General features: G+C 45.0%; 2 protein-coding genes across 2 annotated transcripts; both read left to right on the top strand. All coding sequences in view use genetic code 11, as the record gives it.

Moving 5' to 3' along the window:
* Positions 1-1,500: 1,500 nt before the first annotated feature.
* EGR_08154 (Histone-lysine N-methyltransferase MLL3) lies at positions 1,501-18,089 on the top strand (the record flags this gene model as incomplete). The annotated part of the gene is made up of 29 exons (XM_024497403.1): positions 1,501-1,537; positions 2,522-2,882; positions 2,918-3,161; positions 3,199-3,587; positions 3,629-3,830; positions 4,286-4,600; positions 5,085-5,540; positions 6,211-6,375; positions 6,460-6,714; positions 7,732-8,085; positions 8,678-8,986; positions 9,111-9,203; positions 9,275-9,345; positions 9,498-9,684; positions 9,917-10,165; positions 10,253-10,318; positions 10,842-11,219; positions 11,667-12,045; positions 12,125-12,402; positions 12,485-13,334; positions 13,497-13,885; positions 13,972-14,538; positions 14,652-15,056; positions 15,267-15,656; positions 15,784-16,116; positions 16,284-16,778; positions 16,880-17,180; positions 17,291-17,920; positions 18,058-18,089. The coding sequence occupies 29 exons, from the start codon at positions 1,501-1,503 to the stop codon at positions 18,087-18,089; spliced, it is 9,180 nt and encodes a 3,059-aa protein (XP_024348199.1).
* Positions 18,090-22,526: 4,437 nt separating this feature from the next.
* EGR_08153 (Dual specificity tyrosine-phosphorylation-regulated kinase) lies at positions 22,527-24,542 on the top strand (the record flags this gene model as incomplete). Its single annotated transcript, XM_024497402.1, has 2 exons — positions 22,527-23,523; positions 23,746-24,542. The coding sequence occupies 2 exons, from the start codon at positions 22,527-22,529 to the stop codon at positions 24,540-24,542; spliced, it is 1,794 nt and encodes a 597-aa protein (XP_024348198.1).
* Positions 24,543-26,356: the final 1,814 nt, after the last annotated feature.

Raw genomic sequence — 26,356 nt, 5'->3', positions numbered from 1 at the left:
AACCGAGGGATAAACCACTATCGTATTACACTAGAGCTACTGTTAACCCCAATGTTAAAGCTGTTGTGCCAGGTTCAGCACTTCTCTCCCGCCCTTGCTTCCACATCATTGCAACGAGTAGGCTTGTTCGAGGGCGGCATTTTATTGGATAAGTGCTCTGGGAGTGTACAGGGGAGAGGTTACAAGAGATCTGAGCTGGTTTTTTTCTCAGGGACAATTAGTGACCACTCAGTCGTGAGAGGTGTACAAACTGACCACTTCTTACCCAAAAGGGGCAAACAAGCAGCCATACATTACACTACCATAATGGTTCGAAGGCAATTCTACAAAGCGAAATTAAAGAATTCGTGTATTTGAACTCGGAGCTAAAACAATCATTATTTTATTTCTTAAAGCGAACATGGTTGCACAATGTTTTGCTGGGTTCGTTAATTTTGCGTTCTACTTGACAGGCACTTAGGTCTTCCCAAATTGTATCTCCACTAGGCGAGATGTCCTTCGAGCCATGCCAAAGAACCTCAATATTTTTGCATCGCATTAATGTATTTTTTAACCATACAGAAAACTTCTCGCGATTTTAGAGAAGACTTGGGTCTCTGTAGTTGTGCTGGTATACATATCATACGAATTTCTACTCATAAGCAGCGTCTGGATTTTTTGATTTGGAGAAACACCCATGTTAATATATGCTTGAGTATAACGCGCTGATCTAGAAATATGTGATTTTCATTAGTGCGAATTTTGTTCCCCTACCCATTATTTTTTCAAATGTGCATTTATTGTGTGGATGTGAAGATGCAAATTAACCCGAAATGACCTTATGATCCATCATTAGTTGCATTCTATACAGTCAGTTGTACAGAGAAAAAGCGTTTTGTGCAACCGTAGTGTTAATTTCGCGGGGAGACCAGCTTCTGCAGATTGTGCTTTGACAATGCGGCATGACCTTCGAAGCATGCTAACAACCATCTGATCATTATGTCGGCTGGTAACAGATTACGCAGAAAGCTGCGACTACTGTAACTGAAAGCTAACCCGACATAATGGAAAAACACCCTAGTTTCTGCACCTGGATGCCTTATCGTGACCGAAGAAGGCCAGCTGTCGAGATGAATAAGTCAGCGGACTAATAGAAGAGATAAAAGTAACGTCTACCTTTGGCAATCCTCCCTATCCCATATTCTCTCGGAGAGCCATTTACAAGTAGAGCGAGTGAAAGCAGACTTCAACCACCCGGAGAAATTGAGTCAACTAGAGACACCTCCCAAGTTGATAGAGAGATGAATGGCTGGAGAGCACTGAAGTGAGAATAAAAAGGAAAGGAACAATGGACGCCATAACTCATTGCGAAATTGGCTTGAATCTGTCCTCATGACTGGCGATTAACAGGCGATTTGCATTAAATGTGGAGGATTGTTCTGAACACAACGAAGCTAAAACCTCTTTCTCATCTAGTATAGTTTACACTACCTTAAACATTGGGATGAAATACATTCTCAGATGCAAGGAAATCCAACGTCTGGTGTTTGTTACACGGGTAGATATTTTATGTGCCAGGTTTTGATAACCGATACAAGAGGTTGATATGATGGGCTTTGGGTGAAGCATATAAAAGTAGGTAAAATATAAAAGGGTTCGGTATCAGTAGTAGTGTGTGGCTTATTCCGTTAGCAGGGCAGACTTGGGCAATATCAACTTACGCGTTGATAGAACCTAAAAAGGTCCACGCAATGGCCTCCTCAATGTGTTAAAAACAATTACTGCATCCTACTGTATTTATTTCGTGCAAAAAATATAATATGGAGCCAGATTTATATGCTTAACCTATATTTGCGTCGATAATGCCATGAATATTAGAAAAGAAAAACCTTACAATAAATAAGGCAAGCATACAGATTACAGATATAAAGTTTAAAAATAGGATTTGTATAGGAATGCATATGCTTAGTAGTTTCGTGGTTTTTTATCCTTCCTAGCCTTAATTCAAAAGCGCGTCCCTTAAAACACCCGGACCATTGCGGCGCGCCTTTTGATGTTGCGTAATAAGGTAATGTCGGCATCTTGGGTGTTTTAGTGATGCATTTGCCATACACAGAGCTTTCTAATAAGTTTGGATTAGCTCTTGGTGATAATGCTAGCGGCGTATGTTGCCTAACTTTTGCGATGGTTTATTAATGGGTATTCATCCACAAACCGCTTATCAATTTTACCTGATTTTTCACTTGATTAATCCATCATTGAGCACCAAGACTGACATTTTCAGTAGGCATTAGTGTGGCTTGGTGTCTTAGGGTGTTTTGTCCCCCTGCAATGGTTTCCTTATATTCTTTTATTTTCTCTGGGACGTTTTGAGACTATAACAGTCATCATTGTCTTCGACTTATTATCTTCGTTCATCCTTTTGTATTAATTTTAATGCCTTAATTTTTATGCTCTGGTGGTTCTGTTCTGAGAAATAATAGCACAAGTGCAAGTTTATTTGTTCAGAATTACCGTGACATTTAATTTGTTCGGTGTTAAGCTATGGATGATAGGGACTTCACACCGGCTCCACACTGCGATGGAAAACACGCTTCATCTTCCGTCTTGGGGTCGCCACGATGCGTGTTTTGTGGAATGGACTCATCTGCCAAGTTTGGCCAAGGCAAACTTGTCCGATTTCGTACATCACGCTCCCCCTCGCGTCTACCGGAATGGTACACGGAGCTGAAGTCTCACCCACCAGCTCTCAGGCGAGCTCTGTCATGGAAACTGAATCAGGCAGCCTCTGAACAATCTATTCTCTGCACACTAAACCTACCTCTTACACCTTCTGACCACTTGGTTGGTAATCACTGTGCATTAGATGCATGTAGACGTCTGCAAGAGGGTAAAATTTTAGAGTAAGTTATCTTAAATGGGCTTCTATATACTCTAGACCTGACGGTAAGCCCATTTTGAGTGGCCTTCCAAATGCCTTCTCCGACTCTGAAGGCAGACCTTTCGGTTACATCGATGAGCTTCGTGAAATTGGATGGCCATCTTCGGGTGGATCTGGTGAGAAGCTTGTCCTGGAGAATTTGCTTATTGCCTGTGCTCCACGGGAAGGAGGGGAGGGAAGTTGGCTATACGCCCATCATTGCTGTGCTTCGTGGTCGGACGGAGTTATAATGAACGACCAAGTATGTGCTTCTTGGTCCAATTACCTCTTTACCATAGATGGCTTTTGAGGGTGTTGAGGAAGCCGCTGTAAAGGCCATGAAAGTGGAGTGCGCACTGTGTAGACGCTTCGGTGCCAGCATTTCCTGCCGGGCTGAAGGTTGTCCTCGAAGTTTCCACTTTCCTTGTGCTGTGGGCGCTGGTTGTTTTGAGGAGATTAAAACTCTGACAATATTTTGTCCCTCTCACTTGGACCTTGTACCATGTCTAGGGGAAAATGTTACTCCATGTTTGGTATGTGGTCGACTGAATGACGTAACGGAAATGATCTTTTGTACCAGTTGCGGCAATCACTTCCACAATCCTTGTCTTGAGCCACCACTGATGCTGAGTACAACTGTTCGTGTTGGATGGCAGTGTCCTGAATGCAAGACTTGTCTTATTTGCAGGTTCGTTCATTTTGTTGGTTTGAAATTGCCTTTTTGTTCAGTGAAAGCAAGGACGAAACAAAAATGGTTATTTGTGATGTCTGCGACAAAGGCTTTCACACATACTGTTTGAAGCCTCCTGTTGCGAATATACCCAAAAACGGCTTTAAATGCGAACGTTGCCGCATTTGTATGGATTGTGGTCTCCGTCGCTTCTTTTCAAAGGGTTTTGGTGCTCCTCTAGAAACGGAAAGCCTTGAACAGGTTCGGGTTGTTGCTTCATATTTTGTCTTAAATTCTGATTCTTACTTATTGTAATGCCTCTAGCCTACCATACGATGGCATGCAAACTATACCCTATGTGATCGATGCTTCCATACCCGAAAACGTCAAAACGCTTGCTGTGCCGTTTGTGAACGTGCATGGCGATGCTGTGTCACTGTAGGTTTTACTTTATAACTTTTATATTTACGTATATGCTCGCCAGTCCTCTGAAATATTACTCCACTAATACAAACAACGCCGCCCAAAAGCATGTTCGAGCCACACGTCTCATTAGTGGTTCCGCACATTCTTCCATATTTTCATATTAATGCTGTTCATTAGCCTGATTTCGTGCCTTTCTTCTGTAAGAGGACTCTTAGCAGTTCCTTATACATCTACGATTGGTATGTGGGACCAAAATTTACATAGGGTTTGAGCTATAGTCTTTTTCGAAGTCGAACGGAGGCTCGGGCGGGGCCGCAACGCCAAATCCTCCGCTGGTGTGGCCGAGTCGTCGGTGCAACGGATGCCGACGAATGGTCCATTACGATTGTGATCCAGTGGGTCAGTCCTCCCTCTCCTCCCCCCACTCTTCATCCTCTCCCTCCCTCGGCACTGCTCCCGCTGGTGGCGCGGGAGGAGGTGGCGTTGTCGGTTGTGGCGCTATGGGAAGCGATGATACTGCAGGCTCTCAGACCACCACCGGCTGCGGCGGCGGGAGCTACTTCTGTCCCTCCTGTAGGAATCGGGATTCAGCTACACCCAGTGAGGTATTCTGCATCTATGCTCACATTCGTCTTTAATCACTTTTCACTGGTAAACAAATATACTTTTTCGCGTATTTTTGAGAATTTGCTGCCTCCGTTTTTCTGCGCTCGCTCACTTGTTCGACGTTTTATGCAACTTGTACGCTTCATTAACTTACTGTTACCTGTAAGAGGTTGCTTGTTTAAATAAATAGGCAAATGAGTTGCCTTGTGTTATGTTGAAAAGGTACGTTGAGAAACCAGACCTTGTGGAGGCAATTGTTCAAAGCCGCTAAATTTTACCACAACATATTCACTATAAAGACAAGGTTCTATGTAGTCATTAATGAAGTTATAGTATTTACTTGATGTTTCCTTATTGCATAGCTTTTCTACAAAGGAAAAAAAAACATTTATGTACGTTTGTTAGTAGAATTGCTTGAACTTCTCAATTCAACAAGTCAAGCCAAATTTTGAACTTGCAGTGCATGATTGCCTCTAATTGTAGGTCCTTTCGGCCACTGCCAGTCTTCGTACAAGTCCCTTTGCTGGTGGTGCTGGCAGTAGCGACATGGGTGACGCTAACTCAATTGTCGCTAGCGCCAGTCCCTCCCTTGCAGACGATCTTCATCCCCAGGTCCCCCCCTCCTCGGTCACCGTGCCGAATAGAGGGCCATCATTCATCGGCGGCAATGCTGATTCCACCTCCACTACCCCAACGACAGATCCAGGCAAGCAGACGAGCTCTCTCACCACGGATTCCCTTGTGTCACCTACGGTCAGTCTGCTTAAATCTCCCCGCGGCGTTGGAGCAGGGGGAAGTGGGACCATGCGCACCCACAGGGCAGTGGGACGGCCTCCAGGCAGTCTAACCAAGTCCAAATCGGTCTCGGCGAGCATGAGCGAAATGGCAAGGAAAAGTATCAAACTGGACCATAACGATTCGTGCAAACCTCTCTCGAAGGTACGTTTGTTGTGTTTCTTCTCTAGTCAATGGGTTGCTTTGTGCGATTGAGTAGGCAGGCCGCTTGAACTATCGACGGGAATTTTGTAATCTTAAAGGGAGCTTGATCTGGTCGCAAAAAGCCTCGAGTGTTACGGTAAGAGCTTCAGAGGTATAAGTTCTAATGTATGCGACGGCTGTTAAATGGATTTTCAGGTACCCCTTTGGCATTTCTAACGGTTCTCTTTCTGCAATTCGTTTTGGGACTGCTCACGCGCCATGGGTTCCACGACGGAACTCATTTTCAAAAGCCTATTTAAGATGGCTCAAAAAGAGCTTACTTGAAATAGCATTGATATTATCTTCACAGCAATTAAAAATTAAAACTACCTCGCGTATTTGGTTTGAAGTTCAAAAAAGACTAATTTTGAATTCCCTAATGTCTTTTTACGCAGTATGGTAAAATTGTTCGTTTTAGTTATTTGGACGCGCTTACATTTGAGCTGGAAACCTCCATTCCATATACGCGGATCTGACTACTAAAACCACTTAGAAGTAACAAAATTCATATTCATTTTTGTAATCGGTTGCTGTTAGGATTTTCACTCCTGTAAGGTCAATTGTCTGGTCGGCTGGTGTATTTTGTCAAGTGTCGCTAAAGACTTGTTCAAGTAATTTTTCATGTCTGCAGCTCTCCAGCAATGTTCCAACGACGCTGAACCCTTACTTCACTTCATCAAAGCCTCAGATTGCGAAGACAGTGAATGCCAAGCGTTCCTTGAGCAATGCCATGGCCAATTTGGCCAGTGGTGGTGGGACACGCTCTCGACGCTCAAAGAATCGCAAGGCCGTTGCTGTAAGTCTCCTGCCAACTAACCCATGGCTTTTCAATCTGTATTTTCAAACCAGGACGTCTTCTCTTTACTGCGGACTCTTTCAGGATGTGATTAAAATTATCCCACAGTCGCGTATGCTCCCTCCGAGTCATGAGAAAGTGCATCCACAATCGCCTTCACCTGGCGCGTTTATCCCACCGATACACTTAATCCAAACGGAGTCCAAACATTCAGCACATCATTTTAGTCGCGATCCCCCGTTGACTCTGACACTACGCTTCAAAAAACGTGGACGTCCAAGCAAGATAGACAGGAAACAGCAGCATCTCCTCTCTCACTGCTCGCCGGATTCTGAAAATGTATCCGTGTTTTCTTGTTTTTGTTCGGTTGATTGTCTTAGTTGACGCCTAGCTAGCAAGTCGTGTGTTTTACATTTTACTTTGTTTCACTCACCCCCTCCCCTTAGGTACGATTTGTTCGCTACATTGACAATCGGAACTGCTGGACAGTCAAAGTAAATTACTTCACTCTCACTCCACCACAATAGTTTTTGTTACATTTGTTTACTGTTGTTTCTCCCCTCAGAATCTCCAATATCTTCTTTTTAATTAAAAAGATTAGATTTGCAGCTTCTTAGCTATACTCCGCGGCTCATTTAAATATACAGATGGATAGCATAAGCCAGACCCCTCCCTTTTTCGGCTCCCCTTTGTCAATTAAATTGCGTAATGTGTTTGCTTGTTTGTTTGTTTTGTTTCTTGGTTCAAAAAAGAATACCAATAGAATGCTAGCAAAATCCAATTGATCACTACTTACTCTATTATACGCGTAGTTTCCATTTGCTGACTGAGGGAGGAGCCGCGCCCCTAGGTGTGCTCCGCACCATCTAACCTCGTCTCAACTTCGCGTGCAGACGTGTGACCTTGATCAATAGTCGCTGTTTGATTGGTCTCGATGGCTAACGCAAGATAACATGCGTGAACGAACGTGTAATCAACCCGGAGAGAGAGCGAGAGAGCACCTCTCATTCTGACAAAATTTTGTCACGGTCAGCGCATTAGGTTGATGGTGCTATCATTGCCAGTAACGTGCGTGGTCTGAGGGAATTCAACCTACTGAAAGTGTACTGCTTAAGGCTTATTTTCTTCTCTGGAGAGCTCGTTTCATTTGATAGCCTGGAACTTTTTAGCCTGATCTACCTTTTGGATTATGCCTCAGGAGGTAATCAAATGCCTTCCTAGAACTTCGTATTATCTAGTTTTTTTGATGCCATGTTCTCACTTTTTTCTCACGAGTTTTGTTACATAGTTTACCGATTTTATGTGAGTTTGTGTGGTTTCAATGCGAATGACTTGTTTTCTTTCCTATCTTTGTAGTGCGAGTCAAAGTCCAGCTCCGAGAAGGACGACCATCCGAGTACGGTGGTGATTAGCCTCAAAGACGACCGTTTTATGCTGGAGCAGGATATGTGTACAACCTGTGGTTCTTTTGGAACTGGCCCTGATCCGATCATACCCTGTGCTCAGTGCGGCCAATGTTTCCACATTTTTTGTGGGGATTTGAGTCGCGTCTCTCGAACCGTGCTTGAGAAGGGCTGGCGTTGCCTGGAGTGCACTATCTGTGAGGGATGCGGTCGAGCCACGGATGAGAACCTCCTTCTGCTCTGTGATGACTGCGACATCAGTTATCACACCTTCTGCCTCAATCCACCCCTCAAGGAGGTGCCCAAGGTAGGCACAGTCACGCGCAGTTCCAGTGCTGATGCTTCTGGTGACAATTCCCCAGCTGCCCGTGCGAAACTGGCTGCTCTCCACGCACAGTTTCTCCCCTTGGTTCCTCATTGCCGTAGACGACGGTTTAGAAGTTTGGAGGTAGAGTTCTGGTTGTCGCATAGGCTCAGTAGGCGTCTCTTTATGGTGCACCTCCATCCGCGTCGCTTGCTACTTCTCGTCCGCTCCAGATGCTTATATGTCTCCCACATTTTGTGTTTATCCTTTGCTCAGAGCTTAGTTTGGCTGGCTCGTTTTTTTGGGCGCTGCAAGATTTTCAATTAGTCTTCGGTTGTGACGGAAATAGTCGAACGCGTTTAACTTCCATAATGATATCAGATGTTTGGTACTTCGAAATGGCTCGTTGTTACTGAATTCTGATTAGCCACGTTTTGTAAAAGGTAACAAGCCTGAACCTATTGTTAGGACCGGTATTCCGTCAATTTTTTTCTCTATGTGCGTGGTTTGATTGTTTCCACTATGTGTGCGCATGTTAGTGCACCGGTATTTCCGTGACCTCTTTTCCAAGATAATTTCTTTGACTGCATTACAGGGTAACTGGAAGTGTACCAACTGCGTTTCCTGTCTGCAATGCGGTAGACGATCGCCCGGTACCAACTGTGAATGGTCCTCGAACTATACGCAGTGCGCTCCCTGTACCTCTACCACCACTTGTCCTGCCTGCACTCTGCCTTACCATGATGGTGATCTTCTGATTAAATGTGCTGAATGTGAACGTTGGTCTCATGCTGGATGTGATCAAATACGCACTGAAGAGGAAGTTGATTTCGTCGTCGATGGTGGGTACACATGTGCCCTCTGTCGGGAGCACGGATCTCCCTATGGGTTGGGTCACCAACAGGTGAGTCATCCTTGTCTTCCCTTTTAATATCACGTGTGGTGGTTGTCTGTGTATGAACCTGCCATGGATCTTCATTCACCGCTAATTAATCGTATATTGGATACTTTTTTTCTGTGCTTTATAGTTGTTGAACTTTCGTACTACACATGATACCTCTATCCCCTTTCTGTCTACCTGGCGATCTGAAGGTGGTGATCCTTACTTTGGGGAGAGGCTGGTGAGAGAGATATCCTGTAATGACTTTGAGTGGTAGGGATTTTCGACCTAGCTCAGTGTTACTTACTTTAGCCACCCGGACTTGGATCAGCTGGCTCCTCGACTACACGGTCTGATGACGAACAGGATTCGCCTGATCCGAAGTGCGTTTTTGACATCATCATTGTATTTATCACCATTATTAAAGCTTCATATCTTATTTTTTGGCCTCCAATTCTTACATTCATCATGAAAAATGTGTGGTGACTGTAAATTCCTAGCCTTGCCGGACTTGTTTTTTTTTCACACATTGTAGGTTATTTTTCATGGATGGTGTCGTGCTTAGTCGAACTGGTCTGAATACGATCCGCAGAGCAATGGTGAAAGGGCAGCCGAAGCGACCACCTGCTGTTCCGCGCCAGAAAAACCCTCAAGCTTCTGCAACTGCTACTCCAGACGCCCATTCCGCTGTGGACACTGCTCCGCCGTCTGTGTACACTCCAGTAGGTGTAAAACTTACGGCGTTTACTAGTATTGAAGCATTTTAGTTGAAATGGTAACTCGTTCTGCAGTTTGAGTCTGATACTACAAACCCTCTTGTTCTTAAGGTTTACTTAGGCATTTCAGTCCACTCACTTGTCTATTTAATACCGCATTGCTTTTTTGATTGGGAAGGTGTCATTAATAGATTTATTGATTTGGTTTGACTTTTTTTACCATTTGTCTTATGCGCAGATGGATGAAGAAATCAGCCAACACTCAGGTGCAGACGCCGACTCGGAGTTCACATCAGCCATCTACAGGGAGATAGCCAAGTCACCACGAAGTGTGATCTCGGAGGAGGACACGGTTCATGGCGGTGGTGCAACTGGCGATTCGAGCTCCACTGCAACAGGCGGTGCCGCTCCCTCTCTCCTCCCCACCGATTCTTCCTCTTCTGTGGTCTCAAATGTCGCCACTGTTGCTGCTGCTACAATCATGAACGTGAGTACTGCTGCAGTCAATTCGTAACGTTATCTACCCATTCTCTTCCCTTTCTTTGGCTTCTCGTTGCTCTTTTTTTGCTTGTAGGCACCTTCAGCTAGCAAAAAAACCAAGGCAAACGCTGGGGTATCGCGACGTCACCTCAATCTTGGCGTAGGTGGCTTCCGCGCAAGGCCCTCACGTGTTTATCAGGCAGGATTTGTTCATTTGAAAGTTTATATCTCCCGGAAATAAATAATGTCTCTTTTTTAATCTGTGGTTGAAAATGTAACTGATTGAACTAACCGCATGTGACGTATGAATAACTAGCTCATTGGCAAACAATGGAAAGTGGAGTATTATATCTTAATAAGTGCAAAAATTGAGTTTTATGTCCTTGACATTTGGTGATAAGTTTGTATGCACATTTTGAAGAAATAGAAACATTCTGGCACTTGTACCCTATCGACGTATAAATTATTTTAAAACAAATTAACGGATGTAGTTTTTTGCACTAAAAATCCTTCGGAAATAAATAAAGCTGTGCTATGGTTATGTGTTTTACTAAGTTGCCCTTGATTAAATGTCGATGACAGCAGTCATTCTCTGGTTTCTTATTCCCCAGTATCTTTACCTTTCTGTATCTCGCGCACCATTTGTACACGCTGACCTTTATTTGTGTTTGTTTCAACCTCAGCAAAAACTTGTCTGGGAATTGGCAATACTTGGTGCCTTTCAGACAAAGAAATCGCAGCTGGCATCAACAGGTGTGCAGGGTGCTCCAAAGGTGCCAGGCGCACCTCCGCTCATCGGCAAGAAGCGGCGTCCCAACAGGAAGAAGTCTGATTTGGAGGAAAGCTACCCTGAATACCTGATGCAAGCTTTCTACGGTGATAAGTTGCTCTCCTCGGCCTCCAGTGACGCCACTGCAGCTGGCGCGATGGCTGCCGTTATCGGGAAGAAACGACGTCGCAAGCCCTCTACCTCTTGCCAAGTGGGGACTGGAAGTCGAAATGGAGCTATATCCTCTGGTGAACAATATCAACTGGGAGAATCGTCGAACTTAAGGAGAATGGTTAGTTTTTTCATTATTTCGCGTTGATTTCCTGCGCAGCATTTTTGGCAGTCGGACGGTAAAACCTGAGGAGCAAGTGGTTTAATAGTATCATACCTTTTCTCACTTTTTTGACAATTAAATGTTTTCTCATATTTTTGCGGTTGATTCAGTGTCTGGATAACTTGGTGGCCGGTAGAAGGTCTCCAACTCCAATTCCACTTGGTTTCTGTGGGAGATTTTGCTAACGACATATATATAGTTGAGTTTATTTTCAAATTTTGAGACGTGCAACTTGCAAGTTAATTCGTAGTTTTGCTCACTTTGTTGAAGGAATCCACCTCAGTCAAGTGACTAGGTTTCAAAGCTGTACTCGATAGGATCACTGCTGATTTATCAAGGCTGGTTAGTTGGTTCTCATCCTATCAAAAGCCTGTGGAATGTAACTTGGACTTCATTTCTATACAGACTGATGCCTGGAGTCGTTCTGCCCAATCTTCGAAGATAGCGAGCCCACGGAGTGGTTTGGCCTCGCCCATTCCGTGCTCAAGCGGTCGAACAAATCTCTGGTCCGGCGAGTCGCCCTTCACTGCGAGTGCGGCAGCCAACGCTGATGACCTTTTGGAGGAAGATGCCCTCGCTGATGAGGAGGAGTACGGCGAGGACGAGGGTACAATGGACAGCTTTGAGGAAGAGGGTAGGGAAGAAGTGGACGAGGTCTTCAATGTACCCTCAACTTCCACCAATGTGGGAGGCGACGCTGCCAAATCTCGACCGCTGCAATCGCCCACTCCAAAACCGAAGCTACAAACGCGCCCAGTTGAATCTGCCTCCCAATTGCAAACTAGTATATTTCAACACGCTTCTTGCAATTCAAATCATCTTGCATTTTTAATTGCTTTTAAGATCTAACTTTACCTTTGCAGGCTTCGATGATGTGAATGATTACATGCTCGTTGATGACTTCTTGAACTTGGCTGGTAACTTTGCCAGCACTTCTGACGCTACACGTCCTGCTTCCGTGTCCTCGAGTGCATCAATTACTGCTGGCCCTACATACAGCGAGTCATCTTCACTGAAACAACGTCTTTCCGTTCCGCAGGGCTCTCTGTCAATGAACGCTTTTACTGATCAACCACAACGGCCCTCTCAACAATTCGTTTCCGCATCCGATCAAAAATCCACCGCTGACTCGCCGCCTAGGGTATGTTTTTTTCCAGCAATATTCACTGTTTGGAACACTTTCATTAGCTGACTGATTCTAGTTTGATTTTACCTCTCACCAGTCAATTTCGGATGTAAGTTATCAACAACAGCAATTGCAAAGTCGGCCAATATTTTCTGATGAAAGCCAGGCTATCCCCTCACCAAGATCGCAGGATATGCAGCAGGCATCACAACAACAGTCTGTTAATTCGACCTCTCTTGCACAAGTTCAGCAGTCTCAACCAGAATCTCAACTCCTGCCGGAATTGAGTGCTCTAGACATCGAATCGCAGCTGATTGAATTCGAAACCACCGGCGGTGGTGGAAGCGGCGGCAGTGTTGGTCTCCCCTCCGAGGGCACATCGCCCCCACCACCACCGACGCCCCAGCCTGGCCTACTTTCCAAGGCGGAACCAATGCAGACTCAGGTGTCTGCACCATCCCCCTTCCCTCTCCAGAGCGAGGGCCAGTCTGTGATTCCAAATTACCCGCCTCGCACCCCCCAGTATCCTCCTCGAGGAATGCTGCCTCAACAACAGCAACAACAACGCGCCCAGTTTTACCTTCAACAGCAACAGAATTTCTCTGGGGCTATGGTAGATCCTAGTGTACCACAACCACCCCCACCTCCACCTTATCCAGGATCGAGGCCACCTGTGGGATGGAGACAACCTCTACCGCAAAGGTATGCTCAATTCCAATCGCAAACGACCTATATGACAGCGAGCCAGCAGCAACAGCAACAGAGGTTCCAGGCGGCAGCAGTGTATCGAGGAATGCCTCCGAGCCTTATGCCACCATCAAGTGGATCAGGAGCGCTGCCACTAAAATCGCGACAGTCTCCGCTACCCGTCCCATACGATCCTACACATATGGGTTCTGAAGGTGGTATACTTATAAATCAGCAACTCAAAACAATGCTGCGGCAGGGTATGCATTTAGTTTTTATCGATTAGCTTATCACTGTACTAATGCGTCTTTTGGTTTATTTCCATATTCTTTGAATACTCTGTCGCGCTTTGTTCATGGACTCAGATAATTCACAAATTATTGAATAAATGCCTTTACTGAGAGGTTTTATTTCCACTGTAGACATGAGCCCCAGGCGACCAGTTGATATGCAGTTAGGAGGCGGGGGTGAACAGCCAATAGTCTCTGAAGGCATGGCCCCATCAATGCTTCCTATTCCACTCACACAAGTGGCCCCTGGTGCAGGCTGTCTGGAGGGCGCAGTTGGTGGTGGTGACAGTATGACCGGTAGTGGTGGCAGCGGTGCTGTTGGACCGGTCAATCGACGCGTCAACTACGAGAAGTGGGAAGATGAAGAACGGCTGGGTGACAGGTCGACTATTGCACCAGTTCTCTACGCTAATATTGTACATCCAGAACTGAAAACCCAATGGCCTGATCCACGTGCCAGAGCTCGTGAAATTCAAAAACTCTGGCGTCGTTTGCCTTCAGAAAACCGCTCACAATTCGTAGTAAGACTCAGCACATATCTTTTTGATGATATACAATTTTTAGGCGGTAATGTGTTGCGCCTAATGAGAACGGTTATTTCTTGTAGAATCAAGCACGTGCTAATAAGACACAGTTTCGGGCTAGCTCGAATGCTCTTTCACCTCGCGGTGGCAGCAGCAGCAGTAGTAGTGGTGTCGGGACTGGCGTTCAGCCATCTCACACCCACACCCAGCATCCGTTGATGCAAACTGGTGGTGGTTCAGCAGCATCCATTGGTGCACCTATTCCTTTGCACATCTCAGGAAGTGGTGCAATTTCCCATGTCTCGCCCCCCTTTCCCCCCAGCTGTCCTCCTCCGGGTACTCCTGGTTCGACTCCGAGCGGCGGTCGTAGTTCAAGTAGTAGTTTGGAGCAGGCCCGTGGGGGCACACCAATTCTCTCAAACTACGCTCAATCACCCACGTCTGTGCGTCACTCGCAGTCGTTTCAACAACCGGTGCGTCCCTCTCCGCATCATCAGTTAATGCAGGGACAAACGCTTCCTCCTTCTACGCCAACTCCAGCACATCTCTCACCCTCATCACAAGTCATACGTCAATCACCACTCCCAAAGACTTCGACTTACCCTGGAGACCAACGCCCCAGTGAATCCGATCAAACGTCTATGGCCATGGTAAGCTCGACTTTCAAGTTCCCTTTAACCTTCCATTTCTCATTTTTCATATCCGCATATTAAATGCTCGCGTGGAACTTCACCTTTTCCTGTAACTATCGCAACCTCTCTAGGTACCCTCAGAGGTGGGTGTTAGTGTTCGTGCTGCTATGGAGACCTCTGGAAGTGTTCCTTCCTCACACCAGCCAATTCAAAGGCCATCTTCATCGACACCAGTTGCTGTATCAGAAGACCAAGTGACGGAAGTGCAGGGGCCGCCGAGTACACTCTTTCTACCCCAGCCACCTCTGCAAGCTCGGGATCCTCCCTCTGTGTCTGCTTCGCAGCCTTCCCCTTCACTATCTCCTAGTTCATTGCTTGGTGGGAGTGTGCGCAGAGGTGGGCCTACTTCTCTGCCACCGCCACCCTCTCACACTGCAGAGCCTTCCTCGCCTGCTGCGATGTCGTCTTCGCCTTATCAGCATCAAATCCTCACTTCTGCGAACACACCTCTAGCATCTACTCCTGATCACTCAATGGTACTTCCAGCTTCTTTGATATTAATGGCTAGAATTGGTTTAGGATCAAAAAGTCGAACTCCTAAAGATGTTAGAAACTAAAATTCGTATACAAAATTGTATTGACTTAATCAATTCTATAATTTACTTCTATTCTTCGCTAATTAGACTACATGTATGACTTAGATTTCCCCAGAATCACTGGGAGTTGTCTCATCTGTTCATTTATAGTTGGCACAACCGTCATCGACACTGGTCCAACAACAGGGAGCTTACTTGCCACTTCCGCCTCCTCCTCCGCCTCCGCCTCCTCCTCCTCCTCCTCCACCCCCACCACCACCGACATGGCCGCCATCGGGCTTCGTGGGGGTAACGTCGCCCCTACCTTCGCCACATCAGCACCCACGCTGGTCACCTGGTGGTCATCCCTCCCCCCTATCTCCTGCTCCTACAACACAGCAACATCAACAGCACCTCCTGTACCAGCAAAGACAGCAACAACAACAACAACAACAACAGCAGCAGGAGATGATGCATCACCATCATTTCCAGCAACAGCATTATATGTCATCTCCGCGGTCTCTACCTCCTTCCTATGGAACTACGCCGATGATGCAGCAGGTATAGCTCGAACATTGAACGCTTTCTAGATTAGCACATGCATGTAGATTTGTGACTGACACGTACTAGCTATGGACCTTACTTCGTTTAGCGCAGCACATTCGGGCTTATTTTTGCGCCTTTGTAGCCGCCGACACCAATGCCGCAGCAATATGGTGGAGTTCATGTTGCACCGCATCCACCAGCCCCCGCAGTCTCACAATCGCAAACACTGCCACTACCTCCGCCAATTTCACAGTCAGCGGGTCCATCGCCGGGTGAGAGGGAGCGTCAGAAGCTACGGGAAATCCTTGCAAAGAAGGTGAACCAAAGAAAGCTGTCTGCTGCAGCTCAGCAACAGCAACAACAACCAATAGTGAGCAGTTCGCCTACTACTACATCCTACCAACAACAGCATCAGCAAGCACAATCCGTCTCCACCCTGCCGCAACCAGCTCAGCCTCAGCAACCTCAGCAGCAGGTGGTTTGCAATTAATTCCGGGATTCTTTTTTAAAACCAAATGTTTGATCAACCGTAGAGCCTCACAGTACCGCATGCTTTCTCGCATTAGAATGTGAATTATTCCATCACGACATGACTTGGACTTGGACAAGTTTTCATCCACTGCACTTATTTCATATTTACAGCATTTGCACCAGCAACAACAACAACAGCAGAAAATCTACTCACACGCGAGTTCTTCCTACTCTTATTCGCGACAACAAATTCGTGTGTCTCATTCGACACCTCAACCGCCTTTATCGACTTCAGCGAGCAGCGGTGGTGGTAGCAACGCTGGAGGCAATGCCTTTTTCCCGGGCTCCCCACCGCCTCAGCAACATCACTCCTCCAGTGGGTTTGCGCGTGCCTCTCCCTCTTTTGAGTCAGGCTTTGCGCTGCAACAGATGACTTCGCGTGGCAGCAGCGCCACTAGCAGTGTAGTCCAATCGCCTGCAGTCTCAACCTCGCCTCCGGTGGTCGTCTCGCCTTCCAACACCTCGATTCCACTATCTCTCTCTTCACCCCCTGTTCTTCCTGCTTCGTCGACGCCTGCCAGTCATCATCAGGAGGCTCCACCCCATCCACCTCCTCCACCCTATCAACTTGCCACATCTACTCCATCCATCATGGAGTCTCCTCATGTGAGTCTTTGTGTTATCTCTGGCATGCTGATCTTTCATTAAACCAGTCATCAAATACCATTCCATCATTGTAGCAACGAATTTCATGCCATCCACTTCAGGCTCAAGCACAGTCACAACCATCAACACCGGTCAAGTCCTCCTCCGCTTCGATTGCAACACCATCCTCCGGCATGGAAGAGGCGGGTTTCGAACCACCTGTCATCTTCAGTCGGGTCGTAGGTGTCGGTGCTAGCAAAGATCGGCCGCGTTTCATTCCACAGCAGCAGCCGCAGCAACAACAACAGCCTTCAATGGAGGTAGCTGAAGAAATGTCAGCTCCGCCGCCACTGCCACCGCCGATGGCATACGCGCCTAGAATGCAGGACCAACATCAGGAGCAATTAATGTCTCATTCCATGGGTAGGCAGCATCTGATAATTTCTCCTTAAAATAATTCTCCGTTGTGCATAGGATTTTTCCCTGTGAATTGGCGTGCATTGTAGTGTGTGTTTTGATGTCGCGATATGTAGGTCAGGCCCAATTCGAGACGGAGCATCAGTACCACCCTTCTCCGTCCCCAGCTGAGGTACATCAACAGGCACCACAGCCAAAGCCACTGCAGCAGTTCTATGCGACGCAGGCGCATCACCAGTCTCCAACGGGACCAGTTCCTCCGCAAACTCTGTCAAAGTCACATCAGGACGATGCCTCGACCAATGTGGCCTCAGATTCGGCTTCCACTAGTGGCTGTTACTCAGGAGATGCCGAAGTTGTCAGTGGTGGTGGCGGTGATGGTGTTAGTAGTTACCCTGACTGTCCTGCGCAGTATTTGATCTCAGAGAGTCAGCCAACGCATTACAATGTCGGTTTTACGCCGCCTTCATATTCGAGGTTGCGGCAGCCAATGCCCACCACTGTGTGTGCTTCTCCTCCTCTTGCTACTGCCGGCAGAGTTGACTATCAACAGTCTGTCCCAGTGCATCCCTCAAGCCTGTATGAACAGGTACCGCCTCAACAGAGGCAGTCGTATATGCCTGCACAGGCTCCACAGTATAGTCCTTACAGTGTACCTCCCCAATCGCCCTATCCTGGTCATCATCCCCCACATCCACCGCCACCTCCTCATTCCGACTCGGCAGGACACATGGGTCGTGGTGCGGGTAAGTCTTGGGACTCATTGATTCTGCCAGTTGGATGTGTGCCTCCAATGCATCGGCCTTGGAAGAGACATAACCCTTATGCATAAGATGACACGGAACTGAATCGCTTTTCACATCGCCTATGTCTTCCTTTGTAGATCCGCTTTCTCACCCTGGTAGTATGCAGTAATGCAATGTGCTGGTGCCAGTACTGCTAGTTCAGGTATCTATGTGTCCTCTTTCCATTGTGCCTGCTCCTATGGACACCGCACGCTCTCCCATTGTGTAGTTTACTTCACCTTCTATGCTAGTATCGATTGTACAATAAAAATTTGTGTTATTCCCTTCACCTTCCACCTAGATGTTGCATAGAAGTTGTAGCGAATGTTGGTTGTATTGTAGACTCGAGGCAATTTAAAATTAGTTTTTGTAGTCGAGAGTAAATCTCGCGCCCGAGTGTTGGATGTTCAATGTTGGTGTTGCCTTTTGTTCGAATTGCAATCACTTTGCTGCTAAATTGGGGTCATTTGAACACCAGAATGTGATTTGTATTTGAGGGGGCTCATAGATTTTGCGGTCTTGGGGATGAGCAATGAACTTTCTATCAAGGATGATTCCTGATAACCAGCAGGGTTATTGTAGTAACGGCGATGCATCGTTTACAATATAATGTAAAGTGAGGTGTGTTCATTTTCCCTATTCTCTTCCTATAAATGGCTCCCACTTATTCTTGCAAGCTCTAGGAATACTGGAAGAAGATTCAAGCAATTTTTCCTTAAGGCTGTTTTTCTTAGAAACAACAAAGCCATCTTGTTTTGCTGGAGGTACCTTCTTGCCCCATGAAGACTAAAGCCGATACAGCCCTCTCGCTACCAGTGTGTGATGTCTATGGCATTTTCCACGCCCCTTTCGAGGATGCAGCTATACCCATGAGTAACACAGACGCCTTTCCACTAGCCCACACCGACGATTTGCTAAATGCTCTCCACACTGGACTCAAAAACATGATACAGGCAAGTAGAAGTGGCAGAACCGGAGAGAAGATAGATTTTATCTTGTCAAAAGGGCTTTATTAATTCCAGACAATGACTTTAAGATTCTGCAACTCAGTGGTCACCTTCCAACACCTGATGTAACTTCAGATAAACGTCTCTGGTAAAAATATTCGAGGGTATAACACCAATCAAAGACTAGTGTCCGACCAATTGCGAGACGCAGGTTTCACCTTGAACTCAAGGAAATGTCGATTCCTCCGGTGGTCATTCAACTTCCTGGAACATAAAATCTCGACAGACGGATGGCAGTTACAGAAGATCGCACAAGGCAAGTGAGGACCTGGCCAACAACAACTAATTAGGCGTTTAACAGGTTGAAGATTGCTCTAATTCAGCAAATCCGCTGCATAAATTGGCGGAAAAGCAGACAACAAAAAAGTTTAGGTGGGAGAAGGAAAATGATAAAGGGTCCAAAAAACTGAAGCGAATACTCAGCTACGCTCTGATTCTAGCATTACCAATCTTCAAATCAAGCATTCCAGCCACCATTCGTTCTGTATAGCGACGCTAGCGGTATAGTCTTAAGCATTGTGATTTCACAAGGGGACAAAGAAGAAAGGGAACGCCCCATTATCGACGCGGGTACTAAACTCTACAAAAAGTGGGACAAAACAGTGCAAAGCAACATGGGCTGTTCACTGTCATCATCATGAGTAGATACTGAACGGATCAGTCGCTCACCTGGTTAAAACGAATGGAAATAGACCGCACGCTGGTACGAGGAACTGCAGCAATACGATTACACACAACGGTATGGGAAAGGAAATAATTATGACAATGCAGGTGCCTTGTATTGAGGACCAGTTGCGGAAATTGAGCCTAGGAAGGGTCCTCTCCGCTTATGGGGCTACATTTCATACACCGACTGACAAATTACCTTTGAAGATGTTCACAGGTCGTAAAATGAGAGCACTTTCTGCTATTCCCTTACCAAACATGAAAGTAGCAACTAGCAATGCCTCAAGGCCCGTTCTGCGACTGATAGGAGGGATAAGACAAATTTTCAACATCGCATTTGAACAAACACGACTGTGCAATATATCAAGCAGGAGAAATATTACAGCAAAAACAGCTAGACTAACGTCCATTGGGAAGGGGACGTAATACAATTATACAGGCTGATTCAGCCACCTGAAGTACACCGCGAGTTCCATCATCCGTGGAGTAAGGATGCAATCCAAATGATGAAAGTTATCCCGCCAAAAATCCACATCATCTGCAATACACAACTCGTACTCAACCGATTCCTATTCATCACAGCAAAACTACCCACCCTACAAAGGGATACCACCCCCCCGATACGAAGATGAATTCTACCCACTAATAGAAGGAAGGAGACTACCGGTAATGGCATGTACGGAGACCGCTTAAAAGGGGAGTACCAAGGACCCATTTTATTAATGGTTAAAAAATCTATCAGTGAATGGTCGAAATACATTTTCCTCAAACTCGGCAATACCAGAAGTTGTCGTTGAATTTCATCAAAGCACGATCCCCACTTATGGGTATCCAAGTCAGCATTTCGCATCAACAAGGCCTGAATGCACCTTTTAGGTGGGAAAAGGTCAGTGGACACGAATCCCGAGAAAGCAGTATCCTTCAAACTTGCGTGTCCCTGACTACTGTACCCTATTCATAATATTATTGACGAAGAATTCTCCTACACAGTCAATCTACATGTTCCAAGAGAATAAAGGCCAAAGGGAAAGTGACAAACGCAGAATCTGTCACAGAAATTACGCTAGTCAGTATGGATTTCAGGCAAAGTCGGTAGCATATCAGACAATCGGCTTGCTAATATCATACGTTTTATGTTATCGTGGCCTTTTGCGACTTTACCAAAGGCTCAAGACTCTAAGGATGTTCATAGTTGTGTGACCTCGATAATTCAGATAATTCTATACTTTGGCAGGTTTGTGTAATGAGGCATATGAGAACACTCGCTGTTTAAATGCGAGTACAAAATGATTAAAATTTCATTACTACTAAGGAAAAAGGTGTTACTTGGCATTCCAGACAAATTTAATCTTATAATCGTTTACTAATATGTCAACCAACATTCCTTTACTATACCATCACTTTACTGAGCAAACAAACCACTAAATTTTTTTTCGCGATAACGTTGACTGCTACAGATGTAAATATTGCCTCTCTAAAAAAGAAATATTGATGCAGGTGTTGTTTATTTCAGTCCTGACCTTATTGGAAACGCTTCTGTTGCTAACTCGCCAAGCGCCCAAATCGATCCTCCGCATAGTGTTCATGTCACTCAATGTGAGATGATTTCCCATGAATTTCCACCATCCGACAATAGATTATCACTACCGATTTTCAATTGTCTGAATAATTCTGAGCTTTTATCATTGTCTCACACTGCAAACAATTAAGGACTAAAATTACTTGCTGTTATGTTATTTTTCAAGGAGTGACCTCGTTATGTATTCATTCATCTTGAAATATATATCCTGTTACCTAAAAAAATAATGCGGCAATCGTAATGTGGTTTTACAACAAAAACGGCAGGAAGCGACACCCAAATGTCAACCCAATCGCCTGAGATGTTTCGGAGTGTTTAAAATGAACAACTTACTATAATATCTCTTCAGAACAGGTTTACATGACCTCTTTTTGAAAAAAAATAGGTGTTTTGTTTCAAGTATCTTAATTACTTTTTATTAATCTGCCCTTTTCAGCGGTTTCAAGCATTCTGAACAAAATATGCTTTATTGTGGACCTGAGTAATTGTTGCTTGCAAATACATGTTTTATATTTTGTAATATTTTGCAATCCTACTTAATTTAATTAAAACTGTCTTATTAGTCCTAAATTGTCTGCCGAATTTTGTCTGAGTTTAGGGCTTATCTTTTAGGAAAAAGTGCCCTGGTTCAGATTGTTAACGTCTAACAATTATGCAGTCTACCGGAGTCTTACAGCAGTAAATGAATTAGTTTTGACTTTTTATTCTGACCACAAATGAACTTTAGGTTAAAATTTTGAGGCAAAATCTCCAAATCTTTTCACACTTAATTCACTCATTCCGTTTAACGTGCGCATTCAGTTCTATGGTTCAACTTTATTATTTACTCATTAGAAATTATTGCATTTTAGCTAGCTGCTCTATGAAAATTGCACATAATTAGTAGGAAATCCAGAGGACAGGATTTCACTACCGTTATTGAATTTCCGTGTTAAATTCAATGAATTGATTTTCTTGGAGTTTCCCGATCGACTCATCGGTCTCAATTACAGGAGTTATATTTATCAAGCAAGTAAAGAATATTATTTCGATTTCTCTCTCTTCTCTATTCTGCAAGTAATTTGGCCTCTTTTTCAAATTCATAGAAGGAATAGTGTCAATGGGTTCAGTAAAGATAAATGAAAATCAAACTCCGGCTCCATGTACTATCTCGTCTTTAACCCAACTACTTAATCAGAGATGTCCGCATTCTCGAATGCATGTTAGTCACAATCAAAAGGCTATGAAAAACGAGCAATCCGTTAACTTTGTCAACGCGAACTGTGCTAATGGAGGTTCAGCTGTCCAATTAGTCAATCAAAAGCAAATGTCTCTGATGTCCTTTAGCAAAGGCGGATGCGGTTCTTCAGAAACAATGCTGAGCCAAAAGATTTCAAGTCGTTCATGGAGACAGGTTGATACTGAAATTAACAATCCAGCTGACATTCGTCCAAGTTCAAATCATCCTCTTTGCAACCTTCAAGTTAAAGGCACAACTTTGTGGAATGGACAAGTGTCAGTAAGTCTGTCGTCCTCGGGAATTACACCCCAAATGGCTATCCGACAATTTAAAGCCAAACTTACACCTTACGAAATGACTGAGATTCTCAAATATCCTCATGTCTACTTTATCGGGCACAATGCCAAAAAAAGACAAATGGTATGTGCCAGTGGTCCAAACTTTGGCTTTGACGATGATCATGGTTCTTACCTTCACACCGCTCATGATCACATTGCATATCGATACGAGGTATTAAAAATTATTGGAAAGGGAAGTTTTGGACAAGTGGTGAAGGCATTCGATCACAAAACTAATACGTTTGTTGGTCTTAAAATGGTGCGTAATGAACGGCGCTTCACTAAACAGGCGGCTGAGGAGATTCGCATTTTGGAATTGCTTCGGGAGCAGGATGTGGACAACAGTCGCAACATTGTACATTTGCTAGAGCACTTTACCTTTCGCGAGCACGTTTGCATGACCTTTGAGTTGCTCAACATTAACCTCTACGAGTTGATTAAGAGGAACGAATTCAAAGGCTTTCCCCTTCCCTTAGTTCGGAAATTTGCCCACTCCATCCTCGTTTGCCTGGACATGCTGCATCGAAATAAAATCATTCATTGTGATTTGAAACCCGAGAATATTCTTCTCAAGCAACAGGGTCGAAGTGGCATTAAAGTGATTGATTTTGGTTCCAGCTGTTTCGAGGATCAAAACATTTATACCTACATTCAGTCCCGATTTTATCGTGCACCTGAGGTAATTCTTGGCTGCAAGTACAACTCGTCTATTGATATTTGGAGCTTCGGATGCATTCTTGCGGAGCTATTAACTGGTAGGTCATCATATTTTACCATGCACTCCCCTTGCTTTATTTTATGATCGACTAGGCAGTGACACTTATCCAGACGGTTTCTTTGACAAGTTGCTCAGCTAGGTATTCAGTGATGTACATTTACTCACTTTGCTATAATCCAGTTCTTCATTCACCATCTCTAATCCAGTGGTTAAAGAGCACATTTGATCTCTTGAGGTTCTCCACTTTTTCCCGGTGAAGATGAAGGTGATCAGCTTGCCTGCATTCTCGAAGTGCTTGGAATGCCTCCAGAAAAACTGCTCGAACAGAGTCGTCGGATGAAGCATTTCTTCTCTATCACCTATGGTTGTCCGCGGTACTGCATGGAGGTTGACGAGGACAATAATGTAATCCTTCGGCCACGTAAGACTAAACGAGGAAAACTTCGAGACATTCCGGGTTCCAAATCCCTCAAATCGGCTCTCAAAGGTCGTGAGGATGCTGCCTTCTTAGATTTTCTTTCTCAGTGCCTCCAATGGATGCCTGAGGATCGGCTAACCCCCAGAGAAGCATTTCGCCACGAATGGCTTCGACGCCGCACTCCAAGGGCTCAAGGCAACCGGGGCATTGCTACACGCTCCAGCAATACGCGCTGTAAAAACGGTGAATATCAACCTGGCCAAAACACGGTGACTTTTGCACACACCTCCTCAGTTTCTGTAAGCCATGCCATGGCACAAAGACTTCCACATCAACATTCTACTCTTCCTGAGTCGCACTCTCATTTGGGTGAATCCAGTATTGCAGTTTCCGGTCGAATAAGCCCACCACAGTTGTCTCAGTATGGCACAACTACACTGAAAAGTTACCTTACAGGAACTCAATGCCAAAGCACAGCAACAGAAATGCCGACGACTTTTGCTCTACCTAACCCCCCTCAAATGGTACAATTGTCGAAACTAATTTCGACGCATCAATCCGGTACACCAACGGTTACCGGCACTGACGCATCTCCAGGGGCAGGTGATAAACGACGCCAAGAAGCTCACATTCACTAAATACTCTCTCATCACTTCTTCGCTCGTGCTGGCAACAGAGTCAATGGCATTTGTGATACGACTTGCTCAATCCCCACCCCACCTTGCCTTTAGGTCTTCTTCCATTAAAAACCAAATTAAGAGAGTGGACCAAAATAAGCCTCGATTCTTAATGAGTTTACTGTGATTGCAGCAGTCTGCATGTGACCTTCACTTCTCTTCTTTGTCATGAAACTGCACAACTTGCCCTTAAATTTTTTCTTATTTTTTTTTTTTTTTGTTTTCGGCCGGCTTTCATCACCTACCTCCTGACTGAGGACCACGTTTGACTGTCCACACACTTTGGGTGTCCATCCCGTTGCGTGCCGAGGGATGATGGTGTGAGTTCCATTCCCGATGAAATACCTCAAGCACACCACTGCACACAATTTTGGTAATTTCCACGAAATAACAAAACCCTCAACAAAAATATTATTTGCTATTTCTATTCCCACCTAGAAACCTGAACTTAACTGTACCAAAGTGATAATAATTTTATTTAATGTTATCCATACTTCTCCCAAAGCGATCCTTTCTTGATTGACTTTGACGCAGCAATGTGAAAAGTTATGTCTATAAGTGGATTAAAAAAACCGCCTAAACAATCTCTTAGTTTAGATAGGGGATGCATTGCATGACTATATACAAGTCGTTGGCATTAAAAGTGACTTTGTGTTCTATGGTGGACGAGACAAGGTGGGGAAATAATGCGGCCTTAGAAGTGGATATAATAGGGCTCCTTGCAACAATTGGCACACCACCTAACTACGATTCTAAAAATTTCATATCAAAATACTGCGAGTGGTTAAATGCTGATTCCCTGGAGGTGAGTAGACATTGAACGATGTATCGGACGTAGTTTACCCATTGAACGAAATATTTAAATTAGTCGTAAGCTACTCCTTTAAATATTATTTGAGGGTAACTATAAGGTCCACTAAAATGTGCCTACTCTGGTCACTAGGTCATGATGGGGGTAGTTTTTAGCACTACCACGTAGATCCTAGGGGAAGTAGTCTTCTCACACACAGATGCTAAACCAATAAAGTGGTAGGTTTTTACTGGTATTGCTGCTTTGCATTCATTAATGCGAAATTTAACTTACTGTATTCACTAGATACGAATTTAAAAACGACTCAATAAACGGGCAACACAATAGATGAAAGGAAATTTAGGTATAGAAAATATTAGCACCTGTAGTGCTCCGAGTCTTTATTGAAGATGATAGAAGTCATAGTTTCGACGTAGAGATTGGCTGGGGGCGCCACTGACATGGTCCAAGGGCCATGCCGCCCAGAGGAAGCACAAAGGCCAAGCCTTAAGTAGCAGTGACACCAATACGAAGAGTTAAACAAATAGGTGAAGCATATATCGCCTGCCTTGCTTCTTTTGAGTGGCGTCATCGGTGGTCTCCTTTGTCAATCTCTCGCACCGGTCACCTTAACGTAGTCGGTGCTGTAAAGAGAAGCACCCGCGAATTAACTGCACTAGTCACCAAAATTCCATGTAAATGGGGAGAGACTTGACTGTAGGATCACTTATCTGTCTTGGTAATTCTACTGGGCATGAAGATTTTCGTCCTGTTTTGGATTTGCATTAGGCAAGAGGAATGTGCAGGTCACCACGAATGCCCACCGCCAGTAGTAAGAGCACTGACCTACAAGCAGTCATTTAATAAAGGAAGATGCCCAAAATAGCTTCGTGAAGGTGGGATTTCTTGTCAGCTTCTCTTTATCACTTTGTTCTCACTTCAGGGCTGTTCATCCATATCTCCCTGGGTTCTATTCACCAAATTT

The sequence above is a fragment of the Echinococcus granulosus genome (genome assembly GCF_000524195.1).
Source record: "Echinococcus granulosus chromosome Unknown EG_S00097, whole genome shotgun sequence".
NCBI classification, from domain to species: Eukaryota; Metazoa; Platyhelminthes; class Cestoda; order Cyclophyllidea; family Taeniidae; genus Echinococcus; species Echinococcus granulosus.
Note: the sequence above shows the minus strand (reverse complement) of the source record. Positions and strands in the feature narration are given on the sequence as shown.